Consider the following 18538-nt stretch of genomic DNA (forward strand, 5'->3'; position numbering starts at 1 on the left):
CCCGGGGGTCAACACTCCCCATCCCACCCCTGTGGATTCTCAGCCGCTGTCCATCTGAAGCCAGCGGGGACTTCCACTCATCTTTGGGAAGAGCCTGCCATCTGCTGGCCAACTCAAGGAACACATGGCGGCTAAATTTGGCCCAGAGGACTTGGGTCAAGTATCATGGGGCAGCAGCGCCCAGTTTGTGGGGAGCTTTCTCACACATGACACATGCAGTTGCCCTACAGCAGCTCTGGGAGGGGGCAGGGCAGGGGGGAAGAGTCACCTTCAACCTGCAGGTGAGCGATTCTGTGACCCTAGGATAGGACAGGGGCAGGAGGGGCCCCCAGGGCCCAAGAAGAAAAGGCAAGAACTGAGGGGAAGGGGAGTCAACTATTAAGGGATTTTAAAAAGAGAGAAGCCATTCGCCTAGGAAGTGCCCTCGGAAGAGAAGCAGGTGCTGCCTAAGAACCCCAGGAAGGAACGGAAGTGCACATGTCCCTAACCAGGATTTGGGCCTTTTCCTTTGTCTGGGTCACCCCCTGTCACAGTTCATTCCTGCGGGGCGTTGTTTGCTGTTCTCTCCACCCGGAACAGTCTTTCTTGCCCCAATCCCCTTCGTCTGAGCAAATGTTTGTTCACTTTTCAGGTCTCAGTAAACTGCAGCCTCACCTCCACCAGGAAGCCCGCCCCGACTGTTCCCATCTCCTGCACCCCGACTGTTCCCATCTCCTGCACCCCGACTGTGCCCATCTCCTGCACTCCGTCCTCACCTCCTGTCACTTGGTTGTGGAACCACCTGTTTACTTGTTTACTGTTTACTCACACTCACTGGGGCACAGTCCATGAGGGCGGGGACATCGCCGCACCCCCAGCACCGAGCCCAGTGCAAGACGTAGAGTAGGACATATGTGTAGACTGAATTGACTTTTCTTGTGGCATAATCAGATACCATAAGCTAAAACCAAAACAAAACAAAACAAAACTAGTTGGAAACACATTTCCTCATAGCAACGAGGCCTCCCTGGAAGTAAATTGAAAATGATAACCTTTTCTATTTCTATATCTGTAACCACTGGGTAGGGGCTGGAGCAACAAACGGTCTTGTTTTCAGTTGTCATATGTTATAAATTAACTCGCATTCCACCCGTCTATACTCCAATCAGTAAGCATGTGGTAGACAGCTACTGTTTTGGGCCTGCCCAGCCTCCATATCCATTTCTCCTTCATGTGGTTAAGGACACCCCAACTTTATTTCAGAGAAACAACCCCCTCCATTCTCAGTTTACGTATTCGGGGCAGCTGGCCCCCTCCCCAGGCCCAGGTGTGAGCTCGCCACTCGGGCCTGGCCAGTCACTGCAGTTCAACAGCCTAGCACGTGATTGGTTCAGGGGTGAGCACATGACCCACATTAGCCCAATGAGAGTTAGCCTGGAGCTTTTGCTGGAATCATTGGCAATTTCAGACCAGGGTGTGCTGAGCTGGTGGGATGTGAGCCTACAGCTGCTGGCAGCCATGCTGCCACCATGACGGGGGAGATGGCCAGAGAGTGAAGCCAAACACAGGAAAGTCGAGCTGAGAGAAGAGAGGCAGGGTCCACAAGGCAGGCAGCCTTTTGATCCTGGTACCCAACCCAGAGCTCTTTCTGGACCTTTCTGTTACATGAGCGAATCAAGTCCCTCTTTCCAGAAATCAGTTTGAGGGCGTGTCTGTTCTCTGCAGCTGGAGGAGTACTGGCTAACATAGGAAGCAGAACAGAGAATGCGACTATTTTTTTCTTAATTTTATTTATTTATTTATGTTTACAAAATCAACACATCGTTTGCAACACTTTTCACACAGATCAGAAAACTATAATAAGCTTTTACATTATTGTGAAATTATGCAACATATCAGTGAAAAAGAGACACATGATCATTTGACCCCAAGGTCTCAAATGATGCTGGGGTTCTCAGGCTCGGGGAGCCAGGGTGCCCTTTCCCAGGTTTTGCTCCCTAGCCTCCTATCCCATCCCAATCCCCAGCACCCCTGGGCCCATCTCAGCCCTGCTTTCAGGAGAAGTAGCCGTCTCTACCCCAGAAGCCCAGAAGCGGCAGGCCTCACAGCTGTACACCTGGCGAACCTGGGTGTGCTCAGCCACCAGCCTCCATGCAGTCTCCATGTTCCTCAGCTTGATGACTTGGATGTCGCCAGCAGCGCCGCAAACACGGACCCAGGCTTGTTCTGCAGGACCTCAGGCCTGTCAAACTCTACAATCTGAGAGGTGGAGAGGGGACAGGGACAGCTGAGCTCAGTCTGGAAGGACCCAAAGGCCCCCTGTGGCCGAGCCCGAGCACCCGCCCTTCCCCAGCCCCGGGACGTGGCTCTGACCTTCCCGTTGCCCATGACCAGGATGCGGTCACAGCTGAGGACGGTGGAGATACGATGGGCGATGACCAGCACTGTGCAGCCCCGGAAGGCCTCGCGGATCGTGTGCTGGACCAGCATGTCGGTCGCCATGTCGATGGAGGCTGTCGCTTCGTCAATGATGATGATCTGGGGGGTACAAAACAGGAGTGGGGGCAGCCTCCTTGGGCCCCGAGCCTGGGTCTTGTCCTGAATCTACCACTCAGTCGCCAAGTCCCTTAGCTGGAACATGAGACATTTGGACTGAGTTCAAAAGCCACTTTGAGCTCATCATCCATCATGTTATGAAGAGAATGTTAGCTCGCAACCAAGAGCTCGCTGTTCTTTAGTGACCAGAGAATGAAGGTCTTGGAAATGAAAACATCCCAGTGGCATCTTCTTGCTTTATGAACTGCCTTCCCATTTGCCTGACTCCGTGTAGAGCAATGTCCCCACAGAGGGGGATGCACGCGCCCCGAGGGGCACGTGATGTGGAGTGGCCAGTATACGGGTAAGCGTTCTTTTCACTTGCACACATTGCTATTTATCTCATGAACGATAGGCATTTGGAAATGTAACTAGCACAGAAAGTAGGATTTCACAAATGGCACTGTTTAAGAGGAGACCATTTTTAAAAAGAGGTCATCATGAGTAAATCACAGGATACGCAAATATGACATAAAAATCATAAAGTGATGACTCAAATTTGAGAAACAGCCTAGAGAAATAAGGAGTGAAGAGGTTGAGAGGGCTGCATCCACCCTACAAGTCCTGTCCTGTCGTGCAGCTCTCTCAGGCAGAGGGGTGTCCTTTCTCCCCTGGAAGCCCTGGTCTCAGGCCCCACCACGCTCCATCTGCTCTGCCCCACGGCTCTGACGCTCTGCACCGGCAGTTTTTGTTTATCATGAATTAGCCATGTTGTGTGGTGTGTGTGTGTACACACATGGGCCAGTCTGCATACATGTGTGAGTGTGGAGGTGTGTGTGTGTGTGTGTGTGTGTGTGTTGCCTTGTTGTGAAAGAAAATTGGCTCCTAATGAGCCCAGAGAGTCAAATACGTGAAATTACTGATGAAATATTTGGAAAACATCAAAAACTCTGTCAGATGAAACTTTTTAAATGCACGTAATTTTGCCTTGGGATAGCTGTTCTCTGAGTCTCAATTTTAATAGACAAGGGAATGTCATTTTAAAAAGATGTTTAAAAAGAACATCTGAGTTTTAAAAAGAACATGCAGAGGGCAGTTTTTAAATTCGTAAGTTTCTAACCTTTTAGCTTTTTGTGGGAAAAGCACATCATGATTTGGTCCTAGGGGTGGACCATTTCAGTGCAGGTGCGGGATGTCAGGGCGCGTGGGGTCCATGCCTCACCGCCCCCACAGACGCGCGTGGAGTGGCAGTCAGTGACACTGAGTGAGCCCGTTTGGGCGGTGCCCATTGCCCTGTGGTGGTGGTGGAGGGAGACACAGCCAGTGTGCCCCCCACGCCAGGCATCCCCCGTGGCCTCTCGTGGCAGCTCAGTGGCCTCACCTTGGAGTTGCGAAGGAGGGCTCGAGCGATGCACAGCAGCTGCCTCTCCCCCACGGAGAAGTTCTCCCCATTTTCCACAACTTCTGCTTGCAGTCTCTGGGGGAGTTTCGAGATCTGTAATATCGGGGAAGACGAGATGTAAGTCATGTAGGTCTGTGGGCGTGTAGGCCCCATGGGGTAAGACCTGACCCTCGTAACTCTCCTGGTGCATTTTGTAACGCCCGCGCCTCACCCCCCCCCCACGCTCCCTGCTTACCTGCGTCCATCTCACTCCCACCTCAGGGTCTCTGCATATGCTAGTCCCTGTGCCTAGAATGTTCTTTCAAAGTTCTGTACCGCTGCGCTCTTAACACTGGTCTCAGCTCAAATGTCCCATCCCTAAAGAGGCCTGGCCTGGCCAGCCCACAGAAAGGCGCCGCTCCCCACCGAAGCGTCTGTCGGTGTCATCCCGCCACCTGAAAGTCCGTCTGTGTTCCTGGGCGAGTTGCCTTTCGCTCCCACTGAGCAAAAAGCAGGAGGACACGGCAGAGCCTAGAATGTGCCCGGTGCACTGCTGGTGTTTGGCTGCCATCAGCCTGTTTAGGAACCCCAGATCATCTCATCATGAGACGATTTAAACCGTGCCCCAAAGCGGCACCATCTGGAACACCGCGTGAGAGGAGCCAGGCTGAAACCAAGAACTGGGTGTGGGAGTCACTTACTGTCTTGATCAGGAAGGTCTTCTCCAGGGCACCCCAGATCTGCTCATCGGTGCAGTGGTCAAAGGGATCTAGGTTGAACCTGCCCCATAAGAGGAAGAGGAGGGCTCGGTCACCACACCACACACTGGACCACAGAGCAGGCTGTCTTACACAGCTCCCGACCAAGGATGGCTGGGACTGGACTCCTGGCTGCAGAGAAGCCCCTGGAACTACCATGAGTGCTCGTTGCTTGTGCCAGTCGGTAGCCATTCCTTCTGCAGGCGGCAGCCCCCAAATCTTGTTTGGGGGCCACTTGCTCCCCAGTGCCCAAACCCATGTGGTCCAGGTGGGGCTCTACCACACACTCCAGGGGTGGAGTGATTGACTACTCAGGTATAAGTCAATCAGCACAGGGCAATGCCTGGCTGGCCACAGGGATTGGTTGGGGGAGAAAGGTGACCAAGAGCCCATCCAGAGCTTTTAAAGCAATTACTGGAGAAGAGGCTGGCTCCACCTCTGACTGAACAGGACAGGCCGCAACCACCCTGCCTCAGGAGGGGACACATGGCGTCCCCTAGGGCCTCATGAGAGCCCGCAGAGGAAGCCATGGCAGAGTTAGGGTGACACTGGGTCCTAGATTCAGCCTTGGCTTTGCCAGTATCACGAGCCAAGAGGCCTTTTTAGCTTAAGCCATTTGGTGTGTGTGTGTGTGTGTGTGTTAGACTATACATAATGTAATATTTATCACTGTAACCATTTGCAGGTATACAATAACCTCTATCCTACTTCCTGTCTCTATGAATTTGCCTATTCCAGGTACCTCATGTAACTGGAATTATACAATATTTGTCCTTTTGTGTTTGGCGTATTTCATGTAGCATAATGTTTGCAAGGCCCAGCCATGTTAGAGCGTGTGTCAGGATTTTCATTCCTTTTTATGGCTGAATAATATTCCACTGTATGCACAGAACACGTTTTGTGTATCCATTCATCCATTGATGGGCCCTTGGGTGGTGTCACTTTGAGCTCTTGTGAATAATGCCACAAACACTGGTACCCAAAGATCCGTGCAAGTCCTGCTTTGAACTCTTGGGTAATACCTAGGAGTGGAACTGCTGGGTCATATAGTAATTTATATTTCACTTTTTGAGGAACCGCCAAATTGTTTTCTACAGTGGCCGCACCCGTGCAGAGCCCCACCAGCCATGCACAAAGAAAGGTTCTAATATCTCAACATCCTCGCCAACACTTACATTCCTTTTTCTTTTTTCTTATTATCGCCATCCTAGTAGGTGTAAAGTGGCACCTGGTGATGCTGGGGTTGGTTTTTTTCTGTCTCTTGCAGTGAAAAAATCCTAACTGATCATCCAGGAAGCTAACATCAGGGTGTGATCTCTCTGGGCTTTGTCCCCATTAAGGTTTGCACTTGGATTTGGCGTAGGCAGCTTTGCAACTGCTCAGTCCTAATCGGAACCTGTTCTTACCCTCTTGCTTTGTCTTGCCCCCGTTCTGGCAGCCACACACATATTTCGTGTCTAGAGCTTGATTGTATTAAAGAAGCAGAAGGTAGAATGTCTTATTTGCATGATTTGCTGTTTGATAGCCTCCAAAGCATTTTCACAGATGGGCTCATTGACACCCTCTCCCCCATGAGATGGGTACGCCCTTTTCATTGATGAGAAAATTATGGCTTATCAGTGTTAAATGGCTCATTCAAGGTCATACTACAAGTGAGTCTGAGAGACAAGCTGGAATCAAAGACACTCAGAGTTAGACAGAACCTTGCAGAGAAGCCAGTCCAGCTCCCCTGGACTCCAGCCCACACGCCTCCCTGCTGCAAGGGCGGGTATCACTGATTGAGGGGTTTGACTTCCCAGGGTTATAACGCATCTTTACTATCTACTTGTGTGTCTCCTTAAACAAGTCACTTTTCCTCTCTAAGTTTAGTCTCTTCACCTACAGAGGGGGGATAATAACGGTGACTGCCTCGGAAAGTTGCTGTGACAGTTACACAAGACAGAATATTAAGCACAGGATTGGCATATATAAATGCTCAATAAAAGTTAATTCATACTTTTACTACTCCTATCCCAAGACACAATAGATTTGGCCAAATTCTACCTTAATACAGAAATCCATCACTAAATGTTTCTCATGCCCCCTACTACAACACAGCCATTTTTAAATTCTCTGTTTGTGCACATATTATACACCTCACTGGAAAGACTTTCTCCCCTTTCTCTGCCAGGCAAGCTCCTATTTATCCTTCAAGATCCTGCTCAAATGTCACCTCCTCTGTGAAGCCTTTCTGGATTGACCCAGGAGGAGTTATTTGTCCAACTTCTGAGTTCCCTGAGCTCATATCATACTTTGTTCATATCTCTCTGATCTAGCAATTACCTCCTTGCATTATAATTTGTCAGGTATTATTATATCTCCACAACCCCTGCCCCTAACTACACTATGAACTCTTGGGGGGAGCAGGGGCAGTGGTCATTCATCAAAGAGTCCCCAGTCCCTAGCACAAAGTCTGGACCTGGCAGAGGCTCAGAAAAGGCAACTTAAATGGATGAAAGATGAATGAATGAATGAATGAATGAATGAATGAATGATGGATGGATGGATGGATGAATGGTGATGAGGGAATGGAGCTCTGGGGTCAGTCACCCTCTTGCCTCTAAAATGCCCCTTAAATATCCCTGAGACCTGATGGCTCTAGCTTCCTGTTTAGCACGTCATTGTCCCTCGGTGGCCATGCCTCGGTGGTCCCACACAGCTACCGTGCACAGAGTCAGGTAGGAACAGTCATCTGGGTGAACTTTAGGCCCCGAGCTGACTTCTGAGGAGGTAGGACGTGTGGAGAAGAGGCGGAAAGATCTCGTGTCTGCCTCACTGGCTAGGCTGCCTGGGTACTTCCCACGAGGAATGTGTACCCGCGAAGAAGCACTTCCTAACGTCCAGCCTCACATGTCCCCGTGGGCTCCCCGCAGTGGGTGGAGAGAAGGCAGTCAACCATCTCCAGACACGAAAGAGCACGGCAGCCAGAGGACGAGTTCTGCCTGGTGAACTGAACCCTGACAGATCCCATCAGGGTCAAGAAATAACAATCACGCCTTGCTTGTGTGAGGATATTACGGCTCTTATGTGTACCAGGGCCTCATTCAATCTTCCAGGACACCTCAGTGAGGTGGGCCAGGCAGGCCCGAGTAGCCCAGAAATCGGGGCGCTGGCCACCAGCTGACCAGAGGCAGCCCCACCCTGACACCCATCCTCCCAGGAGGCAGCCCTCACACCAGGCTGGCCTCTGGCCCCGCGCTCACCGGATGGTTCCTGAGAGCAGGACAGGGTCTTGAGGGATAACCGAGAACTTGGACCGCAGGTCCTCCAGGCCAATGCTGCAGATGTCCACACCATCGATGAGAATCCGACCTGCACTGGGCTCCACCAGGCGGAAGAGAGCCACCCCCAAGGAGGACTTCCCTGGTGGGCGAGAAACAGGGGCCTCCGTGTCCAGAGTTTGCACCGGCCACAGCACTGCTGGCACCTGGCGCGCACACCTGACCCGCTCCCCTCCGTGGCCCACCCTTTGCACCCCAAACCCCTGGCAGCGTTCTTACAGCCAAGATCCAAGGGCACACGTGGAGGCCCTGGGTTAAATCCAGCTACATATGTATATGTTTTGTTTCACACACAGTGTTACTGCACCTTTTAAAATCCTTTCCCAAAATTTAAAAAATCCAAAGATCCTATATATAAAAATTCCAATTGCATGCTTCTCTTGCAACAGTACAGGTGGCAACACCGGGCCCCATGTCCCCCCCAGACAACAGTGGCTGGAGCTGAGTGCAGCGCTCCTGCTCCCGAAGGAGAACTGTTCTCCAGCTCAGTCGCTGCCCGCTCCCCCCCACCATCACACCAGGCCCCGCTCACTCATCTACGTTACTTGCCAGGCCGCTAAGGCAACCTCTGCTCTAAACGCTAAGGTCCGTGTGGGTGGCAGCTGTTCACCTTATGTTCCCACTGCCTGGCTCCTTAGGGCTCAATAACTGCTGAGTGAATATAGTCAATTGGCCCAGGGCTTCTCTATGTCCGACCGCAGCCCTCTCAAGCCAACTACAGGCAAGAAATACAAGGAAACGCACTATATATGGCCAGAAGCGCTTCACCTGGCAGCAGTGTGAGTCCTGCGGGGGCCTGAGGAGGAGCAGACCCATGAAAGCTCTAGTCATCCGGGGCGGGGGAGGAGAGGGGGTGCTACCTGGAGGAGGCAGCTCCCGGGTGCACAAGGGTGGGACAAGAACCAAGTCTAGCGGTGTCTCTGAACGATGTCTTTGAACAGATCTCCCAAAAGTGATAGGAGAAGAAGGGAGGAAAGATGTCGGAAAGGAGAGGGGGAGACGGAGGCTGATGAGAGATCTAGGAAGGGAGGACAAGGAGGAGAAGGAAAAGGGGACCCAGATGTTCCTCTTTCCTGTCTCAGCTCCAATGCTGGCCTTAGAGCCCGGCCACCATTGCTCAGGACCCACCAACCGTTACTCTGTTCAACTCCTCCGTGGCACTCACCACAATCTGCAACTATTTCTTCTCTTATCTAATGATGTGTTTAACTGTCACCTCCCCTGGGGCCCCGTGACAGCAGGGACTTTGGGCTTTGTCCACCAGTGTCTGGCACAGGGCCCAGCCCAAAGTAAGGGCCAGCAGATATCCGTGGGGTCACTGAGCCAACCCATGCCCGAAAATGGGTCCAACACCCAAAGGCCAGAGTTGAGACTGGGATGCCCGGGACACTCCGCTCACCAGAGCCCGTCCTTCCGATGATGCCCACCACTTCCTCGCTGTGAATCGTCAGGTTGATGTCACTGAGGACAATGGGGGTGTTGTCCCTGTATTTCATCTGATAATCCTGGAATGTGATTTCCCCGTGCTGTGGCCACCCTGGGGGACAGTTCGCACCTTCGATGTGTAAAGGAGCCTCAGGGACACACATCTCGTTTTTGAAGAAAGAAAAATAAATCAATAGTTACCATCCCTCTCCGACCACCCCCTGCTGACCCACCCCAGCCTGCCCTGCATCGTGGCCAGCCACCGGCCATGCGGTCAGAGGGACACCCTAAGTGGAACATCTCAGCCCCCAGTGTCCTGAAAGGCACGTGGTTTTATCCCAAAAGAGTGATAAACCATATGGCTAGCCCCCTCGTTGTTAACACAGAGAACTTTTTCTATTTGATGTGTGGGGCTGGAAAGAAATAGAACCCAGAACACCGATAATAAAGGTGGCAGAGCTAACTGGCCCCGTGGGGCGTGGTTTACGGCTCCAAGCTCTGTGCAGACTTCGCTATCCTCATCCTATGACGTAGGCATTTTTAGATGCAATTTGCAGGCGAGGAAACAGGCTCAAACAGGCTAAACAACTTGCTTAAGATCACACGGCTGATGAGTGGCCAAGAGAGGGCGCTAACCCAGGGCTGCCGACTCCGGGCCCACGACTCTGGGTCAGGCACAGCTGGCTGTGTTGGGAGGAAAGGACAATGGAGAAGACGCAGGGTCTCCCGGCTGCAAGCCACAGCTCCCCACTGCCAGCGCGAGGCCACAGCGGTGTCCCTCAGGCTTAAATCAAAGCTCTATGACTCACAAACTCCACTCATATAACAGGGGCAGGAGACCTACCTTTAGAGGGCTCTGCCAGCCCCCGGCCATGGAAGCTTAAGCAAGATGCTTAATCTGGCCAAGCCTCGGTTTCCTCTTCAGATAATGGGGACAGTAATTCAATCAACCTTATGAAATGGTTTTGTGATTCTGAGATAGTCTGTATATAACAATATTGAGCCTTTACTGTGGGCCAGGCACTGCTAAGTGTTTACATATTACATTCTTTAATCTTCGTAATAATCTACCGAAGTAGATCCTATCATCTTCCCTATTTCAGGGTTGGGGAACAGAGAGGCTCAATAAGTTGCCACAGGTCACACAGCTGATTCAAGTGGCAAAACTTAGACTTGAACCCCAGGTGACCAAAATCTGTGTGCTTCATGGCTATGACATAAATAAAAGCAACAGTAATAACAATTATGATTATCACTATTATGATTAGACTTGGGCAAATCTTTGATCCCTAAAAAGGGCAGATTCCTCCTTCTACATCCAGGAATGCTGGCAGGTAGAGGGCATGGTCAAAGGAGCCAGTAGGTCTGGCAGAGCTTGGAGGGATTATGTATGCTGGTGTGGGGACCAAGGGCCCGGAGCCCCAGTCGCCTCCTGGGAACATCCCCGGGCCCCGGGGGTGCTCGCCTGCAGAAGCCACAGAAGCCAAGCCCCAGGCTGAGAGGTGGAGCTTTCCGGAGCTCCAGCAGCAAACCCAGACCTGCACCCACCTTTATGTACTGCAGCATCCTCTCCAAGGCGGTGAAGTACGCCTCTGTTTCCGAGCCTGTGCGGGCCGTAGCCTGGAAGATACTCGCCAGCTGGAACGGAGGAGAAGCGTCAAGACAAGTGGCTGCTGGGAGTGTGCAGGCTTCAACACCCTGGCACCTGCCCGTTGCCATAGCCCCTCAGACCAAGACCATTGCCTACAAGGATGGAGCAGATGCCTCTGGTGGCCCTGAGCCCACTCCTGAGTTTAGGTGCAGTTGGCGTGGGCAGCCTGACACCGTTCCACCTCAGTCCCCTCTGCTTTTGTCCACACCTCAGGCGCCCACGCAGCCCACGCATGGTGCAGCGAAAACACAGGGCAGCGAAGGCCTGTGGGAGCAGCCCTCACCTCATGGGGAAAGGAGCCGGGAGGTAAAGCTGCTGTCCCTACGACTCCAGGGGACAATCCTGGGAGCGTCCTATATGCCTCTCAGGAGATCCCAGTAGTCAAGTGCTGGTGACCTAGAACGGTGACCCTTTTTCCTCTTCCTGTTTCCCAGAAGCATCGCCCAAATCATCGACTTGCCCCCAAGTCGTTGCATCAGGCTCTGCCTTCAGGGGAACCCAGGTCTAGAGGAGCCTCAGGGACTCTCTGGAATTGGAGGCCCCACAGGCGAGGAAACGGAGGCCCAAAGAGGGGAAAAGCAGCACACAGAACACCCGGAAGCTAGGGGCAGAGCTGGGAACGGGGCCCCAGTATATACGCTCAAGATCTGGGGACACCGGCCGTGCAGAGCACTGGACGACAGCTTCAGGATGCACTCCGTCACCAAACCCTGACGGAGGGCTGTGGACAGGGACAAGGCCAGGCTCCATGCCCCAGAGTGCAGCAGACACGGACGGGCCCTGCCCTCTAGGAGTGCCCAGCCGGATAGGGAGACAGACTGGGCAACAGAGACCGGCAGCATGAGGGGTGCTCTCCAAGAAGGAGTCAACGTGGAGAGCCCTCGGGGCCCCCGGGATGGTCACCCAGTCAGGGGCTTCCGGGAGGGCTCCTGGAGGAGCTGCTCTGGAGATATGTTTTTAAGGAGAGGGGGGAGTTAGCAGGCTAAAATTGGCTAGAGAAGCGTGCCCCAAATAGAGGGGACAGCGTCCTGAAAGGAGAAAAACAGCAGGGCCCTGCACACCGTTTGGCTGTGGCTGAAGCAAAGGGGCAGGAAGGGGAGGGAAAGCCTTCTGTGAGTGGGAGGGGTGGACACCATCATGCGTGACGCTGAGCGGGGCAAGGAGGCCGGGTGAGGCGGGAGACTGCCTTTCCCGTCAGTGGACCAGACACGCTGGTTGCCTGACCAAGAGCTGGCCCCTTCTCCCTTCCTTGCTACACACCCTCCATGACAGTGAGGTGCCCAGGGAGGCTCAGTTAGTTCCACCAGTCGTGTTAATGCCACACCTCTTGCTAATGACTGGTTTGTGAGCCGTGACACAGGTCCAGCTGATGAAGCATGAGGGAGAGTCATGTCGGAGTACTTGGGACACTGTTCCTTGTTCTCAAAAAGGACATTGTGGAAAAAGTATGTCCTCTGCAGCCTTTGACAGTTACTGGGTGATGATGTGTAGCTTGGGGCTGCAGCCGCTGTTTTATGAACCTGCGTAGATAACCCTGAGGACAAAGCCAGGCTGTGGATGCCAGAGCAGAAAGATAAAATATGGGTTCATGCTCGGCCTCTAACTCACCAACAGAGGACAGCCTTCCCCAAGCCCTCCGGTTATGTCAGATCATAAGTTCCCAGACGGTGGAGGCCATTTTGAGTTGGTTCCACGGCTGGCTTTGGTTTGCAGCCAGGGGCGTCTCTAGTATTTACTGAGTAACCTCTTAGGGCTGTGTGATTCCTGCTCCCAAAGCGTGACCGTGGTTTCCTGGAGGGTGCGTGCTGGAGTCAGCAAGGTACCAGTTTGATCAGAGGAGTGAGTGCAGGCTGTGGTCATGGGGCCAGATGTGAGGGGCCTGGAAGGCAGGGCCCAGAGCCCAGACCTGGCGCGTAAGCAGACAGGGAGCCTGGAGGTCCTGGACAAGGCAGCAAGATGAGAGACGCCTCCCTGTCATCCAAAATCACTCTGGGGAAGTACGTAGGAGGTGGAGCAGAGAGGTTTTCAGGGTGGGCGGCAGGCGTGGGGGCTGGGAGAGTGCTACCCAGGATAGAGATGACATGCTCCAACAGGACAGCAGACGTTGAGAAGAAAGGATGAACCCAGGGCCGTTTGGAAGCCAAGCCAGGCCTCCAGGCAGAGCTCCTCACAAGTGCCTGGGGTGACGCAAGCTGGGGAGACCTTCGAGCAGGTGACTGTGTGCACAGTGAACCTGGGCTGTGAGCCTCTGCCCTCCCACCCTGGCACAGGCTCAGGACAGCCTTGCCTCTGAACTTTGCCCTCCTGGCAGTGTCATGCGGCAGCCAGGGGGATTTCTGGACTTAGTGACTCCACATCCCCTAGGACATCAGTTTGGCACCTCTCCCCAGAGCTCTGGGAGGCTTGGGAGCAACTCTGCACTGGAGTGTGTGAGTGTGTGTGTGTGTGTGTGTGTGTGTGTGTGTGTGTGTGTGTGTACGCACGCGCTTGTGGGCGTGCGTGTGTGTTTTCATGTATATGTGCATGTGTCAGAGAGCAGAGAGAGGGAATGAGTATGTCCCACCATGGACAGATCTGTCGCCTGCTAGCTGTGAGAACATGGGCAACTTAAGGCTCAAAGTTCTAGTTTCCTATCTGTAAGTCAGGGACAGTCATAGCTAACATTTATCGAGCATATATTTGGGTGTCTAACATGCATCAATCCTCACGTTTACACACATTCCTCACAAGTCCATGATTTGGGGATTTTTATCCTCTCCCTTTACAGATGAGAAATCCTGGGCACAATCCCCGAAGTCACACTGCTAATGGTGGCGGAGCCAGGTGTGAACCTGCACGTCCCCAACCACCCATCCATACCCACCTCACCGTGTCCCCTGGCACGTGGTGACATTGCCATGGAAGGCCGCACAGAAGTGCCTGGCACAGCAGCTCCGCACCAGCTCACCACACTGGTCAGCTGTCTGCGAGTGTGAGCACCGCACAGCCACCCTGTGTGGCCTGTGGAAGGCCCTGTGCACGCAGGTGTGGATGAGGGCGGTGTGTATGTGCAAATGCGTGCCTGCCGCAGGGGCTGAGCAAGGAGCATGACGGAGCCCCTTTGCCTGCCCCAAAACACGCCCCAGCACTGGGGCACAGCTCTAAAGCCAAGAGGAGAGAAAGCCACACTAGCGCAGACAGGAAGGACGGTTAGTGAACACTGCCTAGGGGAGGGGCGCCCTGGAGCTCTGCAGTCAGGGTTCCCTGAGATGGCTGCTGAGCCGGCCTCTGGCCTCACAGCCCTGCAAGGATAGCCCTTCTCCAGGAGTCTGTGGACATGAACCTTGACCAGTCAGTCCCTCTCCACACCCCAAGTGTGCCAGGCATGGAGGAGCTCAGGCTGTAAGGTATGCAGGCTCCCACATCAGCATCCCCAGGGGAACCTGTTTTTTAAATTAGATTCCAAGACCCTGCCCAACCAGGACCTGACTCGGAATCGGTAGGGCCGTGCTCTGGAGCGGGGTCTTCCTGTCAGCCCCACAGGGACCCAGGTTGAGTAAGCCTTTGAGGCTAGGCCAAGGGTCCTGTCTCAAGTCTTACACTCTTTAAAGTCCAAGAAGCCCAGCTCCAGGGGAGGCCTTGGACCCCCACCTTTTTAATAGCCTCCTCAGCTAACTCAGAAAAGCTTGACAACCGGATCAGGGTCTGCACAGGAAAGTGAAAAGACACCAGCCAGGCAACCAGGAGGTCAGCGTTTTTGCTCTGTCTACTCAAACACCTCCTTCCCCTTTCTGGGCCTCAGTTTCCTCCTCTGCAAATAAGAGTGTTGGACTCTGTTGCCTGTGGGCTCCCCTTCAATTCCAGTATTCTGTGATTTCACTGAATATCTTTGAATCCAGACTTCCCAGTTGACAAGGGAACTGAGCAAAGCAGCAGATTCAGAAGGTCAAGAACATGGCTCATAAGAGCCAAACGGCCAAACCCAAGATGTAACCTAAGTCCCATCGATCCCCCGAGTCTTCCCACAGGCCCAGACCGAGCCCCCACTGTCCCAGAGTCCCTCCCTCACCTGCAGAACGAGGCTGAGAGCCATGGATTTATAGGAATAGGCGACCGAGGAAGTGCCAAAAGCCACAAACAAGGCCACGGCCAAGGTCACCAGGTTGCTCATGAGCTCCAGCCTCAATGCCACCCATCGCGTGGAAGACAGATACATCAATTGGTAGTTATTCTGCACATCAGTCAGTCTTTCAAACCTGAGAAAGAAAGGACAACCTGGAAACACATGTTTGTCTAACCCAGGAGTCCCAAGGGTGGACACCAGGTGCTTCCTCCAGCATCTGGCCTCCACCCCCACCAACAGAACCTGCCTTTTCTTAGGGGATTCTTTCCTCTCCCGACCCGACCAGCCATGGCATCAACCCAGCCCCAGGTTAGGCCTCTCGGCACCTGCTCTTACCCTGGCCTTCCTGATTGGTCCAGGGGTGGGTAAGTCACCTTCATTGGGCCAGTGAGCGTGAAAAAAGGTCAGCGTTTGCGAATGCGTAAAGGCAAGTGGTCCTTACCTGCCCACCCCTGAGCGGGGGCTATGTCTGTCCTGTCCACTGCTGTGTCCCCAGTGGATGCTGAGCACCTGGTAGGCAGACTCTCAGCATTGGCTGCAGGAGTACATCACTCAAGGATCCCTTAGTCCTGTCTGCACAGTCCCAGGTGCTAGCCAGTGCCACTCAGAGAGCTGGCGCCATGGTTCTGCCAACATCCCAGTTAACTGAGCACGCCCTATCTCCCAGGCCTCAAGGCCAGCTCAGGTGCTGCTTCTCCCCAGAGCCTTCCTTGACTCCCTGAGCCCCCAGCTCCAGCTCATCTCTTTCCCCTCTGCGTTCTCGTGGCGTCTTGTCTGCCCCTCTCCTATGCTCCTGTCCTACCATAGTCAACCCTGGATTGTTAAAAAATAGCTATTATAATATTTCTGTGTGTCCCATCTTCCACCAGATTGTGGGCCTCCCGTAGTTCAGGGCAGACCATGTTTTCTCCATCTTAACAAGCAGATGAGTTCATATTACACAATGAAGCCACAGTAACGGGACCTTTGTTTACATTACAACAGACATTAGAAGGCAAACCTATGGGTGTGACTCTTAAAGGAAATTCTGTTATTCAGAAAGCTATCGTTTCTTAATATATTATTAAAATTAGATACCTGTTTAAAAGCAAAAGGAAAAAGAAGAAGAGAAGTGCTGACACAGTGATGCTTCTTACTGTTGATTAGATTAATATGTGTGCACGATGCACAGGTGCAAAAAGGTTTACACACATTTTCTGTATCACTTAGTGTTTATCCTCATGAGCACCATCTTACAGATGAGGATCTGGAGGCTCAGAGAAATCAAGGGGCTGGAGCAATGTTCTCTGGGACAGCTGATGCTGTTCCCAGATGCGCCACGCCTGGCCTGTGGCCTCCCCCTACCCACAGCCCCATCGCCCTCGGACGGCTGCAGGAACTCACTCGTTGATGAAATCTTCAGCTTTTCCGTAGACATGGATGGAGCTCAGGCCATGCAGACAGGTGAGGATATGGGAGAACAAAGGCGAGCGGCTGTAGTTCTCCAGCCTCTTGAACACATTAATGGCCTTCTTAAACTTCCTGCATCGAGACTGAGGGTGAGTGACCTGGGCCCCCCACCCCTGGGGTCACCCAGGTCAGGCTGGTCCCAACTTCGCACCCCAAGTCCCAAAGCCCGTTCCTTCTCAAGCCAAAAGAACCAACTCACGCATAATAGATGAGGCACACGATGGCCAGCACGGCTCCTAAGAGCAGGATGTACAGAGACAGCACGCTGACGATGAGCAACTGGGAGACCGCCGTCATGAAGAGCAGCATGAACCCCTCGCTCACAATGGGCAAGAACTGGTCCAGCTTATCCAAGTCCCCCGTGAAGCAGTTCAGGAGTCGGCCGGTGGGGATCGTGTCAAAGAAGCTCATGGGGCAGCGGGAAACCTGCAAGGGGCCGCGGGGCCGCTCACCCTTAGGCTCTGCAGAGGGGCAACCTCAAGCTGTGGGTAACAGCATGGGCTCCCAAGTCAACCTGCCTGGGCTTCAGTGTCCCGGCTCCTCCACCTACTGCTGTGTGACCTTGGACAAGTTACTTAACCCCTCTGAGTCTCAATGTCCTCATTTGTAAAATGGGAAGGAGAATGTTGCTTCATAGAATTGTGGCAAAGATTGTATAACTCCGTAAATATACTAAAAACCTCCGAGCTGTATAATTTAAAAGGGTGATTTGTATGGGTATGTGAATTATATCACAATAAAGCTTTTATTTAAGAAGGAAGGAAGGAAGGAAGGAAGGAAGGAAGGAAGGAAGGAAAGAGAAGAGAAGAGAAGAGAAGAGAAGGAAAGAAAAGAAAAGAAAAGAAAAGAAAAGAAAAGAAAAGAAAAGAAAAGGAAAGAAAAGGAAAGAAAAGAAAAGGGAGAAAGAAAGGTGGGAAGGGAAGGAGGGAGGGAGGGAAAAAGGTAATACGTTGAAAGTGCTCAGGGCCGGCCAAGTGGCTCAGTTGGTTAAGAGCTCGCTCAAGAGTGTGAGTTCTGAGCAACAGCGGTTTGATGCCCGGCCCGAGCTGAGCTGCTGCTGAGCTGCCAACAGGTGGCAGGATGGCTCAGCTGGGGGAAAAAAAAAGTGCTCAGAAGAGTGCCTGTCCCTGGTAGGCATTCCATTAATACCAGCTCTTACGATGGCCTATGATGGGACTATTTGCACTCAGGGTCACCAAAGATTAGTCGCAGCAATGCCACTGCAAAGATCAAAGCACATTTCATACCAAAGGGCTCTAGCGAAAGCATCTAGTTCGGCGTCCCCGCGTTACAGATGAGGAAGCTGAGGCTCAGACACAGGGAAGCTGCCTAGAGGTTAGCTCAAGGTCACCCAGGTAGTTAGTGGCAAAACCATGCCCCGCCGGGGCCTCCCAAGGCTTCTCCGGCCCCCAGCACGGCCACGGGCTTCCCGGGAGGCCTTCCGTGAAGGCTCAGGCGCTGCTCTGCTCATTTCCCCCGTGTGCTTCTCAAGCCTTAACTCAAGAACTTAACTTCAAGCCTTAACTTCAAGAAAAAGACATGGATAGAAGTCAATTGTCTCTGTGAAGAACCCTCCGTCGGGCGCACCTGATCTCACAGATTCATTGCACACAAATTTTCAAATATCTAACAGTTAAGTATCGTGACTCATCGCTTCCGTGTCTTCCCCGTCTACTGGAACCTGTCACCAGTTGTGTTTGTGACTTAGTACAGTAAAGACGTATTTCATAGAGGCATCTTGTGTGCCATGAATCTGTGAGATCGGTTGCGCCCGATGGAGGGTTAAGGCCAAAACTAAAGGAAGGAATGAAGGAAGGAGGGAAGGAGGAAGAAAGCGCATTTTGACTCTTAATAAATAGTCATTATTTGAGCCACAAAGTGTCCCTTACAGCAGCTCTCAGTGCAAATGCCTGGTTACGGCTGACCCAGTGTAGTTCA

At 52.7% G+C, this 18538-nt stretch overlaps 1 protein-coding gene across 2 annotated transcripts in view; it reads right to left on the minus strand.

Annotated features, from left to right (window-relative positions):
- Window positions 1-1825: 1825 nt before the first annotated feature.
- Window positions 1826-18538, minus strand: part of LOC109383155 (ATP-binding cassette sub-family C member 11-like) — a 58520-nt gene continuing 41807 nt past the window's right edge. For both annotated transcript variants that reach the window (XM_019643318.1, XM_019643309.1), the window contains 10 exons: window positions 16800-17026; window positions 16535-16672; window positions 15098-15284; window positions 10947-11036; window positions 9373-9562; window positions 7896-8055; window positions 4597-4675; window positions 3896-4009; window positions 2353-2517; window positions 1826-2238 (listed from right to left, as the gene is read on the minus strand). In XM_019643318.1, the coding sequence (XP_019498863.1) occupies window positions 2149-2238; window positions 2353-2517; window positions 3896-4009; window positions 4597-4675; window positions 7896-8055; window positions 9373-9562; window positions 10947-11036; window positions 15098-15284; window positions 16535-16672; window positions 16800-17026 (1440 nt within the window). In that variant the 3' untranslated portion in view covers window positions 1826-2148. The remainder of the gene's footprint in view (window positions 2239-2352; window positions 2518-3895; window positions 4010-4596; window positions 4676-7895; window positions 8056-9372; window positions 9563-10946; window positions 11037-15097; window positions 15285-16534; window positions 16673-16799; window positions 17027-18538) is intronic.

This window comes from Hipposideros armiger, unplaced genomic scaffold (genome assembly GCF_001890085.2).
Source record: "Hipposideros armiger isolate ML-2016 unplaced genomic scaffold, ASM189008v1 scaffold_4, whole genome shotgun sequence".
NCBI classification, from domain to species: domain Eukaryota; kingdom Metazoa; phylum Chordata; class Mammalia; order Chiroptera; family Hipposideridae; genus Hipposideros; species Hipposideros armiger.